Raw genomic sequence first — 18,115 nt, 5'->3', positions numbered from 1 at the left:
TTTTTTCGGCGCAGTCATTAGGCTCCACCCCCGAGGCGACAGGACAGGCTGTGCGGCACTAATTTCAAAAAATTGAACGGGGAAACTTGCTACTTTGTTTTTGGAGTAGTTGGGGCCAAGAAAAACGGGCGAAACTCTGGTAATACAGGGCTGCTCATTTAAAACTGAGATGAGGAGGAATTTCTTCTCTCAGGATTGTAAATCTATGGAATTCTCTGCCCCAAAGAGCTGTGGAGGCTGGGTCATTGAATATATTTAAGGCGGTGATAGACAGACTTTTGAGTGATAAGGGTATAAAGGGTTATGGGGAGCGGACAGGGAGCCGAGTCCATGATCAGAGCAGCCATGATTTTATTAAATGGTGGAGCAGGCTCGAGGGACCAGGTGGCCTACTCCTGCTCCTATTATGTTCTTAATCTGTCATTGTCACTTTTGATGGAGGAAGGATGGAAGCCACACCAGTGCATTTGCAACACTGGGCTTGCAGTAGGCAGCTGACCTTGGCATCATTCAATAGAGAAAGGATTGTGATACAAGTGTTCGATGAGATACCCTGCGATCTACAAATCGCTTAGAATTGACAGCTTCTTAATATATTACAACACTGTCCAAGCTAAATGTTAACCTTTTCATTACCACTCTAAATGTTGTTGTATAATGCAGATTATAATAAAATAAGTAATTTATACTTGATCTTTGTTCGATAAGTCCTTTACCTATTAAACAGATTCATAAAGCTAGAGACAGGTAATATGTTTGATAATTCACTTCATTTATAATTGACAAAACATTAATCTTAAATACCGTAACCATCCATACAGAGTAACGCACATTAGCCCTGTGTCCAAAACTCACATGCATGGATGTTAATGAGGACCTGTGAAGATGGCTTTTCCAAGCCTGTTCACACCACAAGGTCTCGAAGACAGCAACAATCTCTTTCTAACTGAATAAAAACATGGCATCTCTTTATACCATTCTCTTATGGTTTCCTTCATATTGGATGCAACCCTAAGGTTTTATGACCACCCGGTTGTTTGAACCAATTGTCAAATAGAGATAAATGGTTCTATGCCTTTTCACACCATACTATTATTTCCTATCATTGCTTTACCTCGGGCCATAGCTTAGTTGTAACAACCTTTGATGCATGCACTTATAGCAGCATATTGCTTTTTATATTGCAACAATCTCCTGTCTTTACACTGCCCCCTGCTGTGATGAAAAACTTGTGTTTCAAAAGCCTATGTATGTTATCAGCATCATTGAGGAAAAAGGACAGGCTTCTCAAGAACAATTCTGTCCATTTCTCTCTACATTACTATTCTGTCTTCGTTAGAAATAAAAGTCATGTAACAACATATCGATATTCTTGCATTTTGTACGGTGCTTGTTGTCATTGAGATCTTTTCTCTCTATAGGATGATCTTACTGAACCCAATAAGGATGATGTGGTTAGTCAAACCGAGAAAATAAATTTATCAGTGGCTGCAGGTAGAGTTTAACCTTTTATCTGCCTTTTTTTAAATGACAGGTGGTGCAGTTCAACAATTCTGAGTTAATTTTATTATCAAATTAGAAAGTGAAAGCCAATGTTCCCTATAATTTTTTTTCAGGCCACAAGGCCCATTCAAAATACTACGCATGATATGTCTTTCTATTTAAAAACTGGCTGCGCAGGACCCCGTGAGCTGGATTTTCGGCTTTTGAGATTTTGGGGCGGTCCTGATACTACCTGGAAAAAGTCTGTAAAATTCTGCAAAAAATGAGATTCCATGATCGAGGATGCAAAATCAGGCTTTACACAAGGACATTTTTGCACCCGAGCCGAAAATCACGGCGTTAAAAAAAGTTTTGTTGTTTAGTGCCCTGCAACATAACATTGTATATTGTATGGTTTTATTTTGGTGGGGGGGAGGTTTTGTGACTTTGTTGCAGTAAAACTTATGATTCATCATTTGCCATTGATGTCTTATGCATCATTCCAACGTTCATCGGAGATGTGCCCTTATGGGGCACATAGCATGTCCAGTACTCGTTCCATCCCTCAGTTTCTCCCATTTCGGAGAGCTGGTCCATTATGAGCTGGCGACGTGTGACTCTTGGTCCAGCAACATCTCCATGCTGCCTCCCCCATGGATGGTGTGGCTATCCAATGGGGGGCCTCGCCAGGCTCCTCTTCGTCGTCCTCCTCCTGAGGTGGGTATGCAATCCCCGCTGGCGATGTCTGGCCCCTCATGATGGCCAAGTTGAGCAACATACAGCACACCACAATGAATTTGGATACCTGCTGAGGGGAGTATTGAAGGCTGCCTCCAGAGCGGTGCAGGCATCGGTCTGTCTGTAGTAGATGGCATATCTCTGTCAGCACTTCCTTTCGGAAGCGCAGCCTTCTCACACACTGCTCATCAGAGAGCTGGAGGTCTGAGCGTTGGTGCCTGTAAACCCGTGGGGTGTAAGCCCACCTCCCCAGACGTCTACCGCCTCTCCTCGTCCTTGGGCCGATATGGCCAAAAGCCTTTCTTCTGGCTTGACGCCCCCTGGCAATAGCATGGAGCATGATATGCTAGCGAGCAAATAACGCCCCCTTTAAATTTTCTCACTCAGCTTGTAAGGGCACTAATGGCAGATAAAGGTGCCGTTTGCAAGTCAGAGTTTCATGCAGCGTGATGTGTGCAACCGTTGTTGCCAATGTGACCTGCGATGTAGAATCCTCATCCCTCCATTTAAAAACGCTGCTAATACGTTTCCTGGGGCAGTGTTAAATGAGGTGTTGGGGCCGAATTTTGCATGTGGAGTGTTGCACAACGATTGATGTCATGATCTCAATGAAACTAGAGGGTAGGGCGGTAAGATTTTACGTGACCCCAAACTTTGAGCCGAATTTGCCGGCCAGGCGGTAAAAGCTGGATGCCTGGCGTTATGTTGAGAAACACCATTTACCGCTCCTTCGGCACGCAAATGAGCCAAAAATCCAGCACCTAGAGCCTATAGGGAACATTGGTGAAAGCCATAGATTGGATTATTGTACATGTGTATATAAAATAGATCGTAACTGCTGCTAACGAACCAGAAGCGTACTGCGCATGCGCGCATCAGGTCCGTCACAGAAGTGGGCCAGTTTATTAAAAAAAATTAAATGCTGGGAACGGAGCGGACTCTGGGAGGAAAAGTGCCCGGAGGTAGAGGGCTCCTTGAAAAACTGCCTGGAAGAGAGCGAGTTCTGGGGGGAAAATCCCAGAGAAGGGAGGGAGTGGACTCCTTGAAATAATGGCGGGTAGAGAATGGGCTCTGTGGGGAAAAGTGCTGGGAAGTTAGTGGGCTCTGGGGATAAAATGCCGGCGGGAAAAGAGCAGGCTCTGGGGATAAAATGCTGGGAAAAGAGCGGGCTCTGGGGATAAATCCGGGAAAAGAGCAGGCTCTGGGGATAAAATGCCGGGAAAAGAGCGGGCTCTGGGGATACAATGCCGGGAAAGGACCAGGTTCTTGAGGGGAAAAATGCCGGGGAGGGAGCGGGCTCTTGTTTTTTAAAATACAAAAATTTTAAACCCAGAAACCTCATGCTTCTGGATCCATGTGCAGTACGTATCTGCGCAGCTTCCGGTTATTGGCAGCAGTCACTCCATATCAAATAATGATGTTCAATGAACTTTTTTGGGGTTTTGTAGATGAAAATGAAAGCAGCCCAACTTCAAATCTTCCTGCTGAGTCTTTACAAAATATTCGATTTGATGGTGCTAATGAAGACCCTGGGAGTCCAAAGTCACCTTTACCTTTTTGTGAAGATGCTAATGCTGGAACAGCAATGCAGATGGAACTAGAAAATGACTTGCAAGGAACACCAGAAAGCTCATTGGCTGGCAGCCCTGACACAGACTCTCCTGTGTTAGTTAATGATTATGTAAGCACAGATCCTCCAATATTGAAAATACTTGATAATGTATATTCTTCTGCATCTCCATCAGCCATAGGTGTAATAGGTTCGAGAGAAACTATGTGCTAAACATGCACAGAGTATGTCATTACGCTTCAGATAGGTGGTGCCACAATTATGTTGTAAAAAGCCTCAGAACCTGCACTGTTAGGGCAGTTTGTTTTTCTTCCATCTTAAGATGCTTGCATCAGACCTCGTGTCTAAAGTTTTGGTTCATGACATTCGTCCCTCTACGGGATAAATTAAGCAGACAGAATATCGAGCATATAAAAGCAAAATACTGCAGATGCTGGAATCTGATATAAAAACAGAAAATGCTGGTAATACTCAGCAGGTCATGCAGCATCTGTGGCGCGAGAAACAGAGTTAACATTTCAGGTCGATGACCCTTCGTTGGAACAGAATATCGAGCATCTTGATCTTTCTAGAGTTTTGTTTTTTCAGGTTTCTTGGACCTTTAAGGTGTCGGCACTGAGTGACTAACCTTCAGAAAGAGTTATACTAGATTATTCTTTCAGGACATGCATCCAAGAGAAAGAAAAGCTTTCCTGTCTAAGTCATATGGTAACCAACAACCAATCCCTTTCTTCCTCGGCAGCCATATAGAGAGAGAATAATGCAGGCAAAAACAAATACATTAGCATATAAGGGGCAAGGGCACCATGTAGAATTTTTTCATTCAAGACAACATCTTAACTGTGGTTGTACAGTACACTTTATGGTACTAGCCCATGAATCGAAAATAAATTGCATAGCTCTATAGTTGGGTCAGCGTGTCTGCATCGCCATCTGCCAAAGACTAAACACTGCAAAATTCGATAATCCATTCACAATCACTGACCCTTGTGATTATTGCAAGAAATGTTTGTGACCTAAGCAAGTTACCACAAGTTGCCAAATTTATAAAATGTGCCCATAAGGAATGGGTGCATTGTGCTTTCTATATTTTTCAGATCCAGAAAAATGAGCACCAAGCTTAAGAAACATAGCCATTCATAATTGGGTGTTGCTGGGCACACGTTGGCACCAATTGCTACTGAGGACTTGATGACTTCAATTGAAATTGGTGGCTCACTGGCATCAGACAAAATCACTGGCATTAAAGACCCTTTTATGCTCTCCATGCTGACAGTTCATTGAATGTCCATACCAAGACATCTATGGCACAAATTGGTGCTAAACTGTATGTAAAATACAGAATATGCCCAGTCTCTCCAAGAGGATAACTATTAGTCCAATAAATCGGACTCCCTTCAAACAAGCACCCTTCAACTTTGAGGTCCCAGCATCATCACAACAGTACAGTTAAAGAAATCTTGGTGCCCGTTGGATACTCCTGAGGACATCACGAGGCACAACAAACTGTTATGGTACCTTTTTATTTGCAGTAGAGTCCCTCCTTTCTGAGATAGCTGCAGTGCTAGAGACAGTCTGAGAAGGTTATCAACCATTTTATTAGCACCCCATTACAATTTTGTGAGGCAATATCAGACCACTTGTGGGATGCCATCATGGTAGGAACATTGTATGCCTAGATAAGACAAACTAGTAACAGGGTTGATCAAAATCTATCAAAAGACAATGTTTCTTGCCCGGTCATGTTAGCACAGATTATCTGGCCAGTGTACCCAGGTTGTTGATTAGATGCCATTGACCTAAAGCATGCAGGTTCTTGGGTTCAGTTTCAAGAGGCAAGGTTGTCAGTACAAGGTACTGCTCTTCAATCTTTCTTCAGCATCTAGTGGCAGCACATCATAGAATGCACCAATTCCATACATCTTTATACTTGAGTGATAGGCAGATCCCTGTCCCAGAAATTTGCAAGAACAGTTGTTTAGCAGAACCTCAAAGCAGTATTAGGGCTTGGATTCATCATTTTATACAAAGTCCCATCTCCAACCGAAGGAGTAACTATTATCCTTTGTTCTGGATAACCCACCAGAGAGTTTTCTGTCTTCAGAGTAGCTTAAAATTCAGGGATTTCATATTTTTTATAGGAAAGCTCCTGGATCCCAGCAAAGTGTTATCTTTGTCATTCCCAACATCTAACTTTTCAAACACCACTGTAGCTAAACTTGCTTCACCAGTAGTTCCGTGGCTGAGTCCTTCCTCTCCCCAACCAGTGAGGATTGATAAAGCCTTGGTTCTAGGCCTCCAATAGTGATATTGGGACGAAACTGTACTTACAGGGCAGTCCCTGAAATAGCATTCCCCACAGTTGGTAGCAGTAACAAACACTTCTACGACAATTTGGAACATTCAGGGCAATTGAAGGAGCCAGCAATCCAACTGGCACATGCATCACTTGGAATGAAGGACAATAAGACGAGCTCTGACACATTTCCAGACTATAGACAGGAAAAGGTATTATGTGAAGACTCCACTTCATTCAGATTTTCTTTTGCTTTCTGTGAAAATGTATGATTTTAGCACAGTGAGATCTGGGTAATGAGATTACTCAACATTTAGCCAGGAACTGCTCAGGTTAATTGCTTGCATGAACTGATATTTGAAAGGTTGTATGTTTGTGAGACAATCTCTTCCTCATCCATCCTCCCTCAAGATGACGATCCAAACTTGGACAACACAACCACAGTCATCGCGCTACCTAGACTCAAGTCCTGGTTCCGACCCTTATTTCCTCAGCATAGCCACACTGCGTACAATAGCATTGTGATCAAACTCTTTCAACCTCAGTTTCTCTGAGATTATACCCAAACCTTACCTCTTTCCTCCCCCCCCCCCCCCCCACCCCAACCTCAGGTGCTGAGAGACTTTTCTAGGGCTGGCAGTGTTGCTTGCCATTGGACCCTGTTCCTCCTTTTCTTTCTTTCCTTCCCCTCTCTGTCTCTCTCACTCTTTTTCTCTGTCCTTCCTCTGTCTCTTTCTCGCTCTTATCTTTTTTCCTCTTCCTTTCTTTTTTCCCCATGAGTTGCACTGGTTTTTTTTGGTGTAACTTGATTTTTCTGGTGTATCTTTTTAGTTGCAAATATGGCCATTTAATTTGCGCCAGTTTCAGTGAGTTAGTTAGGTTTTTTGTTAGGTCAGTTTTATTTTCAATAGGGGGCGTTCCAGCCACTTACACTATTTATGCCAATTTGGCCAGAAAAAAGTTGTACTAAACTAACTTAGGGCAGCGTATGTGACCACTTTTGTCCGCACAGAAAGACCTTACTTACAGTTAAGGAATCGGTACAAGTAACTACATTTAAAGCACCACCAAGCACCAAACAAAGCACAAAAAGTAATAAGCAATTAATTAACAAATAAAAAAATAGAAGGAACTCTGCACCTAAAATACCAAGACCAAAGTAATAAGCAATCAATAAATAACAAATAAAAAAAAAATAGAAGGAACCTGCACCTAAAGCACCAAAATTAATCAGTAAATATCAAATAAAAGATAGAACTCCTATCTTAGGGAATGCAGCGGGCCGCCGATGAGGGAGCCCATTTGGCCAGGGCTCGGGACGGAGTGCTTCGGCCCCTCCCACACAGCCTGCAGTGCGTGTTTGCCGAAAAGGCCTGCCAGGAGCTACTGCACGTGCGGAGGTCCCGGCACTGTTTTCAGCGCTGGGACCTAGCTCTGCCCCCCCCCCCCTTGTTCTGTACCACGCCAGCTCCACAGACGGCCCGAGAATCCGCCATCATCGCACGGATTTTTTGGGGCGCTGCTTCTGAGGTAAAATGTCGGCGGGGAGCTCGGAGGTGTGCCGAAGTAACCGGAGGGCCATATTTGCGCTCTTTGTTTCTTTTTTTTCCCCCACACTTGACAGGAATGCCACCCTTGGTCTCAACTCTCAATATGTAATGCCACAGGAGATTGAGTCGTTGTTCAAAAACATCTAAACGCGTTATGATGTCCTGCATATTCTGGAATAATTCCAGCACTTTTTCAAAACATTTTTAAGGGCTTTATGTTGTTTCAATCTTTCAAGACTTATTTGGATTGTAAAAGGATCGCATTGGCATCCTGCTTTAAGCAATTTACCGCTACAGGTCCTCACTAATACCCAATTAGGACATTAAGTTAGTTCTCTCAAGTTGATGCAACCATTCAAACCTCTTTGAACATGTAAGTTTAAGTTTCTTAAATGGGAATAGCTGTTGTTTTGGCTTGCTGTGTTATTGAACTGCAATCCTTTAGTGTAGATTAGCCATGTTTCATTTGGTATTCTGACAGCATGTCCAATAAGAGTGGTCTTTGGGTTGAGTCATAAGGTTACTTCACAGTTAAATTTGCGTCAAGAAATTGTCCCATGCTGTTTGCTGCTACACAAGTCAGAACTGGAATGAGGTTTCCATTGTGTAAATATTTTCTTGCACAGGCCAATGTAGGCACTTGTGACAGTTATTTGTTATGGTGGAAGGACCCAAGGCAAACTGGTGACTAAGCAGCATAGAATCAAATGGATGATTCAGTGATTCTACAGTGCTGCCATTTAGTATGGAAGAAGCTCAGGAGGCAGATTCAGGGTCTCACCACCTGTTCCACAATTGTTTCCTCGGCATTTCTCAATCATGTACCAATGATAGCATATAAAGGCTGCTATATGGACTAATCCTCCCACATTTATTAAACATTTTCTAGATTTAACAGCAGCACACATGCAAGTTTGGTAGTGTATTGCACATTTTCTTGTCATTAATTTTAGTTGCAGGTACAACCTCCAAAATCCGGAAACCTCAGGACCAAAGCCATTCCAGTTTTGGTAGTTTTCCGGATTTCTGAACAGAAATCCAACATCCTGAATCTGGAAACCACTGGGCTGAGTTTCAGGTTTTTCCGGATTTTGGAGACACCCGATGTCCCGAATCCGGAAACCCCTGGGCCGAGTTTCAGGTATTTCCGGATTTCGGAGACAGGGACAGGGACAGCGGCTGTGGGTGATTCAAATCCTGATACCGTCAGGGACAGCAGCTGTGGGTGATTCAAAATCGGATAATAGCAGGGACAGCGGTGCAGGGGTGATTCAAAAAAAAAATTTTTTTTATTATGCTTAACCTTGTTTTGGATTACTATTGCTCAGTATTGTCCGCACGGGCACCTGGTGTGATCTGGCAGGACTGCATCCAGGGCTGACACCAGATCAGAGACCCAGACTCCGAAGGGAGCTTTCGAGAGTGGCATGATGAAATAATTCCCTCCCCTCCCCCTTAAAAGATCAGCCCTTGTTATCGCTCACTCACCACTGCCCGCCTCATTCAGCATCAAGTGAGGTCGGAACCCCTCAAACGGGTTTGTCCGCAAGTGCCATCCCGTGCATAGGGCTTAAATTAGCCCCCCTTCTCTTTACCTTATAGTCGGGACGGAATGATAATCGGTAACCTCCATCCCCTGCAGTAAGACCCCAGTTGGAAACACTGAGCTCTTCGCAAATAATGTTGGTTTATTCATGTGGCAGTTATCACATCAGAAATTGATGCAAAAATCCAACCGACAGGAGAATACTCAAATTCACTCTTGGTGACACCTCCTGGAGGAACAGCAAGGCGGGAGTCATGGTGGTGTGTGTGTCTGTGCATGTGTGTGTGTGTGTATGTGGGGGGGGGCGGGGGGGATTATTTACAGAATACTGATCAGAATACCAAATATCCATTTCTGAAATGTAACTACTTTCATTTTATATTGTTTATATCACTATTGTGGAAAAAAATGTCCGGTTTTCGGAACAGATTTCCGGATTCTGGTCGTCGACTCGTGCGATTTGCACGGTGTCCGTCAGAACGTTCCGGTTTTTGGTACTCCGGATTTCGGATGCTGTACCTGTATTATTTTTCAGTTATGGTCTTGTATTTTGACAATTTGTGAGATTGTATGATCACTGAGGATTTTAAGGGTGGTGCTGCCATAGAATGGTGAAAAGTGGGTTTGTCTCTGCAATCCCTCACATAGTTAAATCACAATTTACAATTATGAGGTTATTAACTTTATTTTGGGGACAGTTGGACAGAGTAGCAAATCCCTGAGCTGCTGGTGATCTGGTACAGTCACGTCGGCAGGTCTCCATCTGCATTTGATGCACTATATGGTAACTAGGATAAGTTACTAGGATATGGTAACTAGAAAATGGGAGTCTTATCTGAAAACTACCTTAAAAGTCATTGTTATAAATTTGTGTCTGCCGTAGACAACGTTCTGTGGTTCAGCAGTGTCAGTTGCTCCCATAGGCAGTCTGAGTGTCTTGTTTTTATGGGAGTTGCCTCATGCTACTCATCAATTGTACAATAGCATAACCCAGAGTGTAACAATAGCGATCTGAATTCTCATTTCTCACTCGGGTGCTTCTTCAGTCTCTTTGAACATGGACTGAGAAAAGATCATTAAGATGCTTTATTTTACAGTAAAGTGAACATGCAGAACAGCAACTATGATCAAATTCAAACAGCACTTTATCTTGCATAGTAATACAAATCAATGAACATGCTACATTCCCCCACATCAGTCAGTGGGTTGTCCTCCTTGACTTGGAACAAAATAATTTCTGACTATCCTCTCCTGTGTTCCAACTTTCTCGCAGCCTTTGCTGCCTGACTGTCTTGCAGCATTCTGTTTCAGAAAACCTCTCCGTCTGCCTGTCTCGGTTTTATCTCTTGCTGGTTTTTTGATTGCGGAGTCTAATAAATTGCTGATTATGTCTGGGAAATGACATCTATGGTAGCTCATTAGCATGTTAACTACCTATTATCATGGAACCTTTTTATAAAAGAACAACTTGTGTGAAAAAATGGTCTAGATTCTGAAATGCGAAAGTCATGCAGGTTTATACAAATGTTTGCCTTTGATGAGAAAATTATGTTCAGTACATACTTGTATTTTAGTGCATACATTTTTTTTTGTTTTATTTGATGTCGATAGAAATCACTATTTAAAAACTGCAATATATGTTGGAACGTAACATCTCTTGGGATTTGTACTGCATGTGATAATGAAAAATGGAGTGTAGATGCAAGATTTTGCAGCGTTGTTTGTTTCCACTGGTCCAGTTAAATTACTGATTTGTGCCAAAGTTGTTCTATGCCAATGTTCACAAACTCACTTTCTCATTCATTCATGTCCAAGTGTGTTTGCCATTTTAACTGAAACGCGTATAAAAGATTTGACCCGCAGAATTTTGCAAAGCATTTCTCTATTCCCTTTAACAGGAAGCTGGATCTGGCAATCTGAGCCAAAAATCAGATGAAGACGACTTTGTTAAAGTGGAAAACTTACCCCCAAGTGTCTCTGTGCTTTCTGAGGTAATTCCTGTAATAAGATTACATAGTATTTACAGCACAGAAAATGGCCATTCTGCCCAACAGGTCCATGCTGGTGTTTATGCTCAACAATAGCCTCCTTGCACCATCCTAACCTCATCAGCATATCCTTCTATTCCTTTCTCCCTCATGCTTATCTAGCTTCCTCTTAAATGCATGTGTGCTAGTCACCTTAACTACTCCTTGTAGTTGCGAGTCCACATTCGAATTACTCTTTGGGTAACAAAATTTCCTCTGAATTTCCTATTGGATTTATTAATGACTATCTTATATTTATGGCCCTGGTTCTGGTCTCTCGCAAGTGGAAACATATTTTCTGCATCGAACCTATAAAATCCTTTCATAATCTTAAAGATCTCTATCAGGTCACCCCTCAGTCTTTTCTCAAGAAAAGAGCTCCAGCTTGTTTAATCTTTCCTGATAGGTATAACCTCTCCGTTCTGGTATTATTTCTAGTAAATCTTTTTTGCACCTTCTATCATTTTTTATATATATGGGAGACCAGAACTGTTCACAGTACTCCAAGTGTGAGCTAACCAAGATTCTATGCAAGTTTAACATAATTTCTCTGCTTTTCAATTCTATCCCTCTACAAATAAACCCCAGTGCTTTGTTTGCTTTTTTATGACCTTATTAACCTGCATTGCTACTTTTAGTGATGTATATCTGCACCCCCAGATCCCTCTGCTCAACCACCCCACTTTAGACACTTGTTTTCCAAGCAGTATGTGGTCTCCTTATCCTTCCTACCAAAATGCACCATCTCACACTTATCTATATTGAAGTTCATTTACCAATTACATTTCCATTCTGCAAGGTTATTAATGTCTTGAAAGACTGTCACAGTCGTCTTCTGTATTAACAAACCCACCCACCCCCCCCCCCCCAAATTTTGTGCCGTCTGCAAATTTAGAAATTGTACTCCCGAGTCCCGAGATGACTGAATAAAGATATTTATGGTCAGTAATTCAAAAGAGTGCTCATTCATTTTTTTTTTCAAATCTCCACAGGATGAATTGATGAGGAGAATTTCTGAAGAAGAGCAGAATAACAATTTAGCTTGTGTTTTGCTGAATGCAGATGTAGATGGGGCACAAGAGCTTGCAGGCAACTCAGAAACTCTCAAAGAACCAGGTAATAGGTGGATTACAGATAGTTTGCAGTATTTAACTTTATTTAGTTTAATTACTCAATAGAGTTACAAATAGTAGAATCCTAGAAATTTATGACAAAGAAGAAAAACATTCAGCCAACCATGTCTGTGCTGGCCTAAGAAGAGCTATGCAGCCTAATCCCACTTCCCAGCTCTTGGTCCGTAGCTCTGTAGGTTACGGCACTTCAAGTGCATATCCAAGTACGTTTCAAATGTGATGAAGGTTTCTGCCTCTACCACCCTTTCAGGCAGTGAGTTCCAGACCCCCACCACCCTCTGGGTGAAAAAAGTTCTCCTCAACTCCCCTCTAAACCTTCTACCAATTATATTAAATCTATGCCCCCTGATTATTGACCCCTCTGCTAAGGGAAACAGGTCCTTCCTATCCACTCTATCTAGGCCCTTCATAATTTTATACACCTTAGTTAAGTTTCCCCTCCACCTCTGTTCCAAAGAAAGCAACCCCAGCCTATCCAATCTTTCCTCATGGCTAAAATTGGCCAGTCCTGGCAACATCGTCGTAAATCTCCTCTGTACCATCTCTAGTGCAATCACATCTTTCCTGTAATGTGGTGACCAGAACTGTATGCAGTACTCTAGCTGTGGCCGAACTAATGTTTTATACAGTTCAAGCATAACCTCCCTGCTCTTATAATCTATGCCTCAGCTAAATAAGGAAAGTATCCCGTATACCTCTTAACCATCTTATCTGCCTGTCTTTCTACCTTCAGAAATCTGTGGACATGCACTCCAAGGTCCCTCTGTTCATCTACACTTCTCAGTATTCTACCATTTATTGTGAATTCCCTTGCCTTGTTAGCCCTCCCCAAATGCATTACCCCACACGACTCCTGATTGAAATTCCATTTGCCACTTTTCTACCCACCTGACCAGTCCATTGATAGCTTCCTGCAGTCTACAGCTTTCTTCCTCACTATCATAAGAACATAAGAAATAGGAGCAAGAGTCGGCCATATGGCCCCTCGAGCCTGCTTCGCCATCCAACACGATCATGGCTGATCCAATCATGGACTCGGGTCCACTTCCCTGCCCATTCCCTTTATTCCCTTATCGGTTAAGAAACTGTCTATCTCTGTCTTAAATTTATTCAATGTCCCAGCTTCACAGCTCTCTGAGGCATCGAATTCCACAGATTCACCACTCTCTGAGAGAATAAATTCCTCCTCATCTCAGTTTTAAATGGGCGGCCCCTTATTCTAAGATTATGCCCCCTAGTTCTAGTCTCCCCCATCAGTGGAAACATCCTCTCTGCATCCAGCTTGTCAAGCCCCCTTATAATCTTATACGTTTCGATAAGATCACCTCTCAATCTTCTGAATGCCAATGAGTAGAGGCCCAACCTACTCAACCTTTCCTCATAAGTCAACACCCTCATCTCCGGAATCAACCTAGTGAACCTTCTCTGAACTGCCTCCAAAGCAAGTCTATCCTTTCGTAAATATGGAAACTAAAACTGTACGCAGTATTCCAGGTGTGGCCTCACCAATACCCTGTATAGCTGTAGCAAGACTTCCCTGCTTATTATACTTCATCCCCTTTGCAATAAAGGCTAAGATTCTATTGGCCTTCCTGATCACTTGGTGTACCTGCATACTAATCTTTTGTGTTTTTCACGCACAAGTATCCCCAGGTCCCGCTGTACTGCAGCACTTTGTAATTTTTCTCCATTTAAATAATAACTTGCTTTTTTTTCTGCCAAAGTGCATGACCTCACACTTTCCAACATTATACTCCATCTGCCAAATTTTTGCCACTCACTTAGCCTGTCTATGTCCTTTTGCAGATTTTTTGTGTCCTCCTCACACATTGCTTTTCCTCCCATCTTTGTATTCACAGCAAACATGGCTACATTACACTCGGTCCTTCCAAGTCGTTAATATAGATTGTAAATAGTTGGGGTCCCAGCACTGATCCCTGTGGCACCCCACTGGTTACCGATTGCCAACTCGAGAATTAACCATTTATCCTGACTCTCTGTTTTCTGTTAGTCAGTCCTCTATCCATGCCAATATATTACCCCCAACCCTGTGAACTTTTATCTTGTGCAGTAACCTTTTATGTGGCACCTTGTCAAATGCCTTCTGGAAGTCCAAATACACCACATCCACTGGTTCCTTTTTATCCACCCTGTTTGTTACATCCTCAAAGAATTCCAGCAAATTTGTCAAACATGACCGCCCCTTCATAAATCCATGCTGACTCTGCCTGACTGAATTATGCTTTTCCAAATGTCCTGCTACTGCTTCTTTAATAATGGACTCCAACCACAGATGTTAGGCTAACTGGTCTATAGTTTCCTGCTTTTTGTCTGCCTCCTTTTTTAAATAGGGGCGTTACATTTGCAATTTTCCAATCTGCTGGGACCTCTCCAGAATCCATGGAATTTTGGTAAATTACAACCCATTCATCCACTATCCCTGCCACTACTACTCTAGGATGCAAGCCCCACGGCCAGTTTTTGTAACATCTGCAAACTTCTTAATCATGCCTCCTACATTGAGGTCTAAATCATTGATATATACCACAAAAAGCAAGGGACCTAGTACTGAGCCCTGTGGAACCCCAACGGAAACAGCTTTCCAGTCACACAAGTTGTAGGGAGCAGCAATTACAAAAATATCTTGAGGGCAGAAATTTATAGCAGAATAACATTTAGATTAAGCAGAGGGAAAGCAAGTGTGATTCTTCATAGTGTAAATGCTGTGTGTAAAAAAAAAAAAATTAATGGAATTTTTTTCAAATTAAATGACATTTTTCTGAGCCTTTTTATCTCAGAAGTTAATTATACTTAAGCACTCTTAATTAAAAAAAAAGTAGTCTGCTTTCAGTTTCTTGCATTGGTCTGTTTTTAGTCTGTTGGAAGATTTGCACCACTGCTCAATACACTTGTCTAGAGGAGAATCTCAGACTTAAAGACAAAAGTCCAGAAAAGAGGGATGTGGGGCAATGTTCCCGCTACAATTTTTTTCGTGCGCGGTCCCTTTAAATTGCTATGTGGCCCATTCAGATTTTGCGCATGCGCTGTTTTTACAATGTAAGAGCCGGCGAACAGCCTGCGCGGGACATTCGCACAGCTGTGCAGCTTCAAGGGAACATTGATGTGGAAATCTTCAATTCTGAGGAAAGAGTGTCATGGGGTGATACTTTATGCTCAAAATATTCTCCAAACTTCTCTGCGACAAAATATAACAAAAAAAATAACTTTTCTATTTCTAAATGTCAATTTTCTAACATCCATTTACCCTTCATTTTGGACCTCTTTCCCCTTCGTGTAGTATTGTCACGGATTGGGAAAAGTAGCTTGTGTCATGGAGTGGCCCTGTGCTGTTTAATGGGGCTGCCGCTTTGCACCAGCCTTACTGGAGCCATCATAGCCCAGAAGAACACTCCTCTAGCTGTATACTGTAGTGTTATTAATGTGGAAACATTTCTCCGCTTTGGATTGGTGGGGGTGGGGGGAAGAGAGGGAGAGGAAGACAAGTAATTCTTGTTACTGAACGAGGTAATGTTAAATTTGACAATTATTAGCCTTGTTGGGTTTGGAAACTATCAATAATACTAACCTTCATTTTTTTCCCTTTTGCTTTAGAAAATGGTGGCGCCCGAAGTGCATGAATGAATATTTATTGATCTTCATCACTCTTGTTTTTTGAATGTTAATGAAATTTGACCCTTGTTTATGGCTAAAAATATAATTTTTTTTAAATTAGCCTTTTCCTAGAATTGTTGCCCCTTGATAAATTAGTTAAGTCTGAGCAGGATTTTTGGTCTACACTAAGTACAAGCTGCAATACATCACAGTACTTTTAATAATTTTGGTTCTGAATAGTCTACAGACTGAATTTTCAATTTTTACTGACAAAATAACATATAACCTTGTTTTATAATAAAATAAATCCACTTTTATAATGAAAGGCTCCAGTCCTAGCACTACTATATTTTGTCATTAGAAGGTAGTGACCTATTTATTAGACTTCCCTCATCAGTATGTTTTACCAACAGTGGGTAATTCCGTCTGGTTTCAAATGCTGCCGTCTTTAACATAGTACCATACCAACTATCAACCCATTTCTGGTGAAGTTTTATTGTGCTTGTTCAATGTAACACTGTACAGTGCATGCAAGTTGTTTTGCTATGGACACTGTTTACCCATATACAGTTTGTAAGAACCTGCTGCTGTCATCTGACAAAGCCAGTTTCATAAGCATATATATGGTAACTTCAACATGGGTGTGATGATGTGTATCAAAATACTGAATAGCATTTTGGCATGGAAAATGACATTCTAGATTAACTGGGTTCATCCATTGTAGCTAAACTGCTCCAATTGACTTGTGCTACCATCTGGTCAGTGGACCTTCCAATCCACCAAAAGCACCTGTAAATCTGAAATACGATATAACTGAAAGGTGGATATATGAAGAACTTGCCCTACTTTTGTTACTATGGCAACATTCGCAAACTAGAAAGGCCCACAGCTTCCGTATCTTGCAGGTAAAAATGAGTTGTGCTGATCTTAGACACTGAATTACTGATCTGAAATCTGTGGTTTGTTCTCTGCTTTCATATTCTAGTATAGAATTGAATTATGTACAGACACAATATAAGATTGGTATTTAAAAGAACTAAGGATATTGATTTGTCATTTCGGTCATTTGCTTAAAATTCTCTTCTGTAAATCTGCTTACTATTTTTATACAGACACGAGATAAATGAGATTCATTGTATGCCATTCACCTCAATTTCAGCTTGCCAATGAGCATTGACTATTAACCCCAAAATTTACTGTCAAAAGCAGGATCTGAATTAGTTCTATAGCTACATAGGTGGTGTCACAATGGAAAGCTACATGTTCTGGTTAGTTCAGGAGGTGAGCATTATTTCATGCAATTTTAAACAAATTTGTATCATTCTTCATAGTAAGTCGCATGCTTGCAAGTTTCACATGATTATTTTGTTTTTCCATAAACCCTGATGGCTTACGTAGATACGTGACATGTTTGCATTGTAGTACCAACCTGTGAAACTGTATTTTTTTTTAAAACTTTGTTGCAACAATTGCTTTCCCAGGTCTTAGCCAGTAAAGGAACTCAAGCTTTGATAACATGCACTAAGATCTGTTTTGCTTGTCTCAGAGTTTGTAATAAAATTTGAATTTATTTGGGCGTAAAAGATTGTCTGCATAAAGTTACCAAGTCTGTTGTGTGGTGTATCTTGAATGTAATCTAAATAAATTGAACTATTCTCTTTGGTACACTGGGCAACAATATGTAGCTAAAAATATTGCAGATGACTCAAACAAGCAGCATTTTATTCCTCATTCATAGTAATCATTCTTAGATTCTTTCATTGTTTTTAAAATTGGTTACTGGAGTGACTATCTCTAACAATATGTTGCAGTCTGCAGCATGCTACACTACACAGAAAGGGAGGAGTTGATTTACTTTTTTTCCCCACAGAGAACTGCCTGAGAGTGATCAGGAGTGACTCCTGTAGCAAAAGGCTTTTTGTGAAATTGGATGCAAATTTATCTTTGACATTGTCCAGTTAGAATAGATGCGATATTTCTGCTATCTGTTGCACAAAACACGTTTTTGTAGAATTAGACATGCTCTTTCAGTGCATTACATTTTTGTGTCTTAGATACTTCTGGAGTTTTTGCATTTAATTTAAATTTAAACTTTTTTGACAGGCATGTTGCTGTGTTGTGTGGTCAATCCTTAATCTGCATTTTTTAAATGTATGATTTC

General features: G+C 41.4%; 1 protein-coding gene across 6 annotated transcripts in view; it reads left to right on the top strand.

The window, feature by feature from the left end:
- The window catches only part of pcm1 (pericentriolar material 1), a 280,791-nt gene extending 262,676 nt beyond the window's left edge, over window positions 1-18,115 (top strand). For all 6 annotated transcript variants that reach the window (XM_070869661.1, XM_070869689.1, XM_070869670.1 and 3 more), the window contains 5 exons: window positions 1,422-1,494; window positions 3,669-3,901; window positions 11,081-11,173; window positions 12,202-12,325; window positions 15,955-18,115. In XM_070869661.1, coding sequence (XP_070725762.1) covers window positions 1,422-1,494; window positions 3,669-3,901; window positions 11,081-11,173; window positions 12,202-12,325; window positions 15,955-15,980 — 549 coding nt within the window. In that variant the 3' untranslated portion in view covers window positions 15,981-18,115. The remainder of the gene's footprint in view (window positions 1-1,421; window positions 1,495-3,668; window positions 3,902-11,080; window positions 11,174-12,201; window positions 12,326-15,954) is intronic.

The sequence above is a fragment of the Pristiophorus japonicus genome, chromosome 2 (genome assembly GCF_044704955.1).
Source record: "Pristiophorus japonicus isolate sPriJap1 chromosome 2, sPriJap1.hap1, whole genome shotgun sequence".
In the NCBI taxonomy this organism is placed as follows: domain Eukaryota; kingdom Metazoa; phylum Chordata; class Chondrichthyes; family Pristiophoridae; genus Pristiophorus; species Pristiophorus japonicus.
Note: the sequence above shows the minus strand (reverse complement) of the source record. Positions and strands in the feature narration are given on the sequence as shown.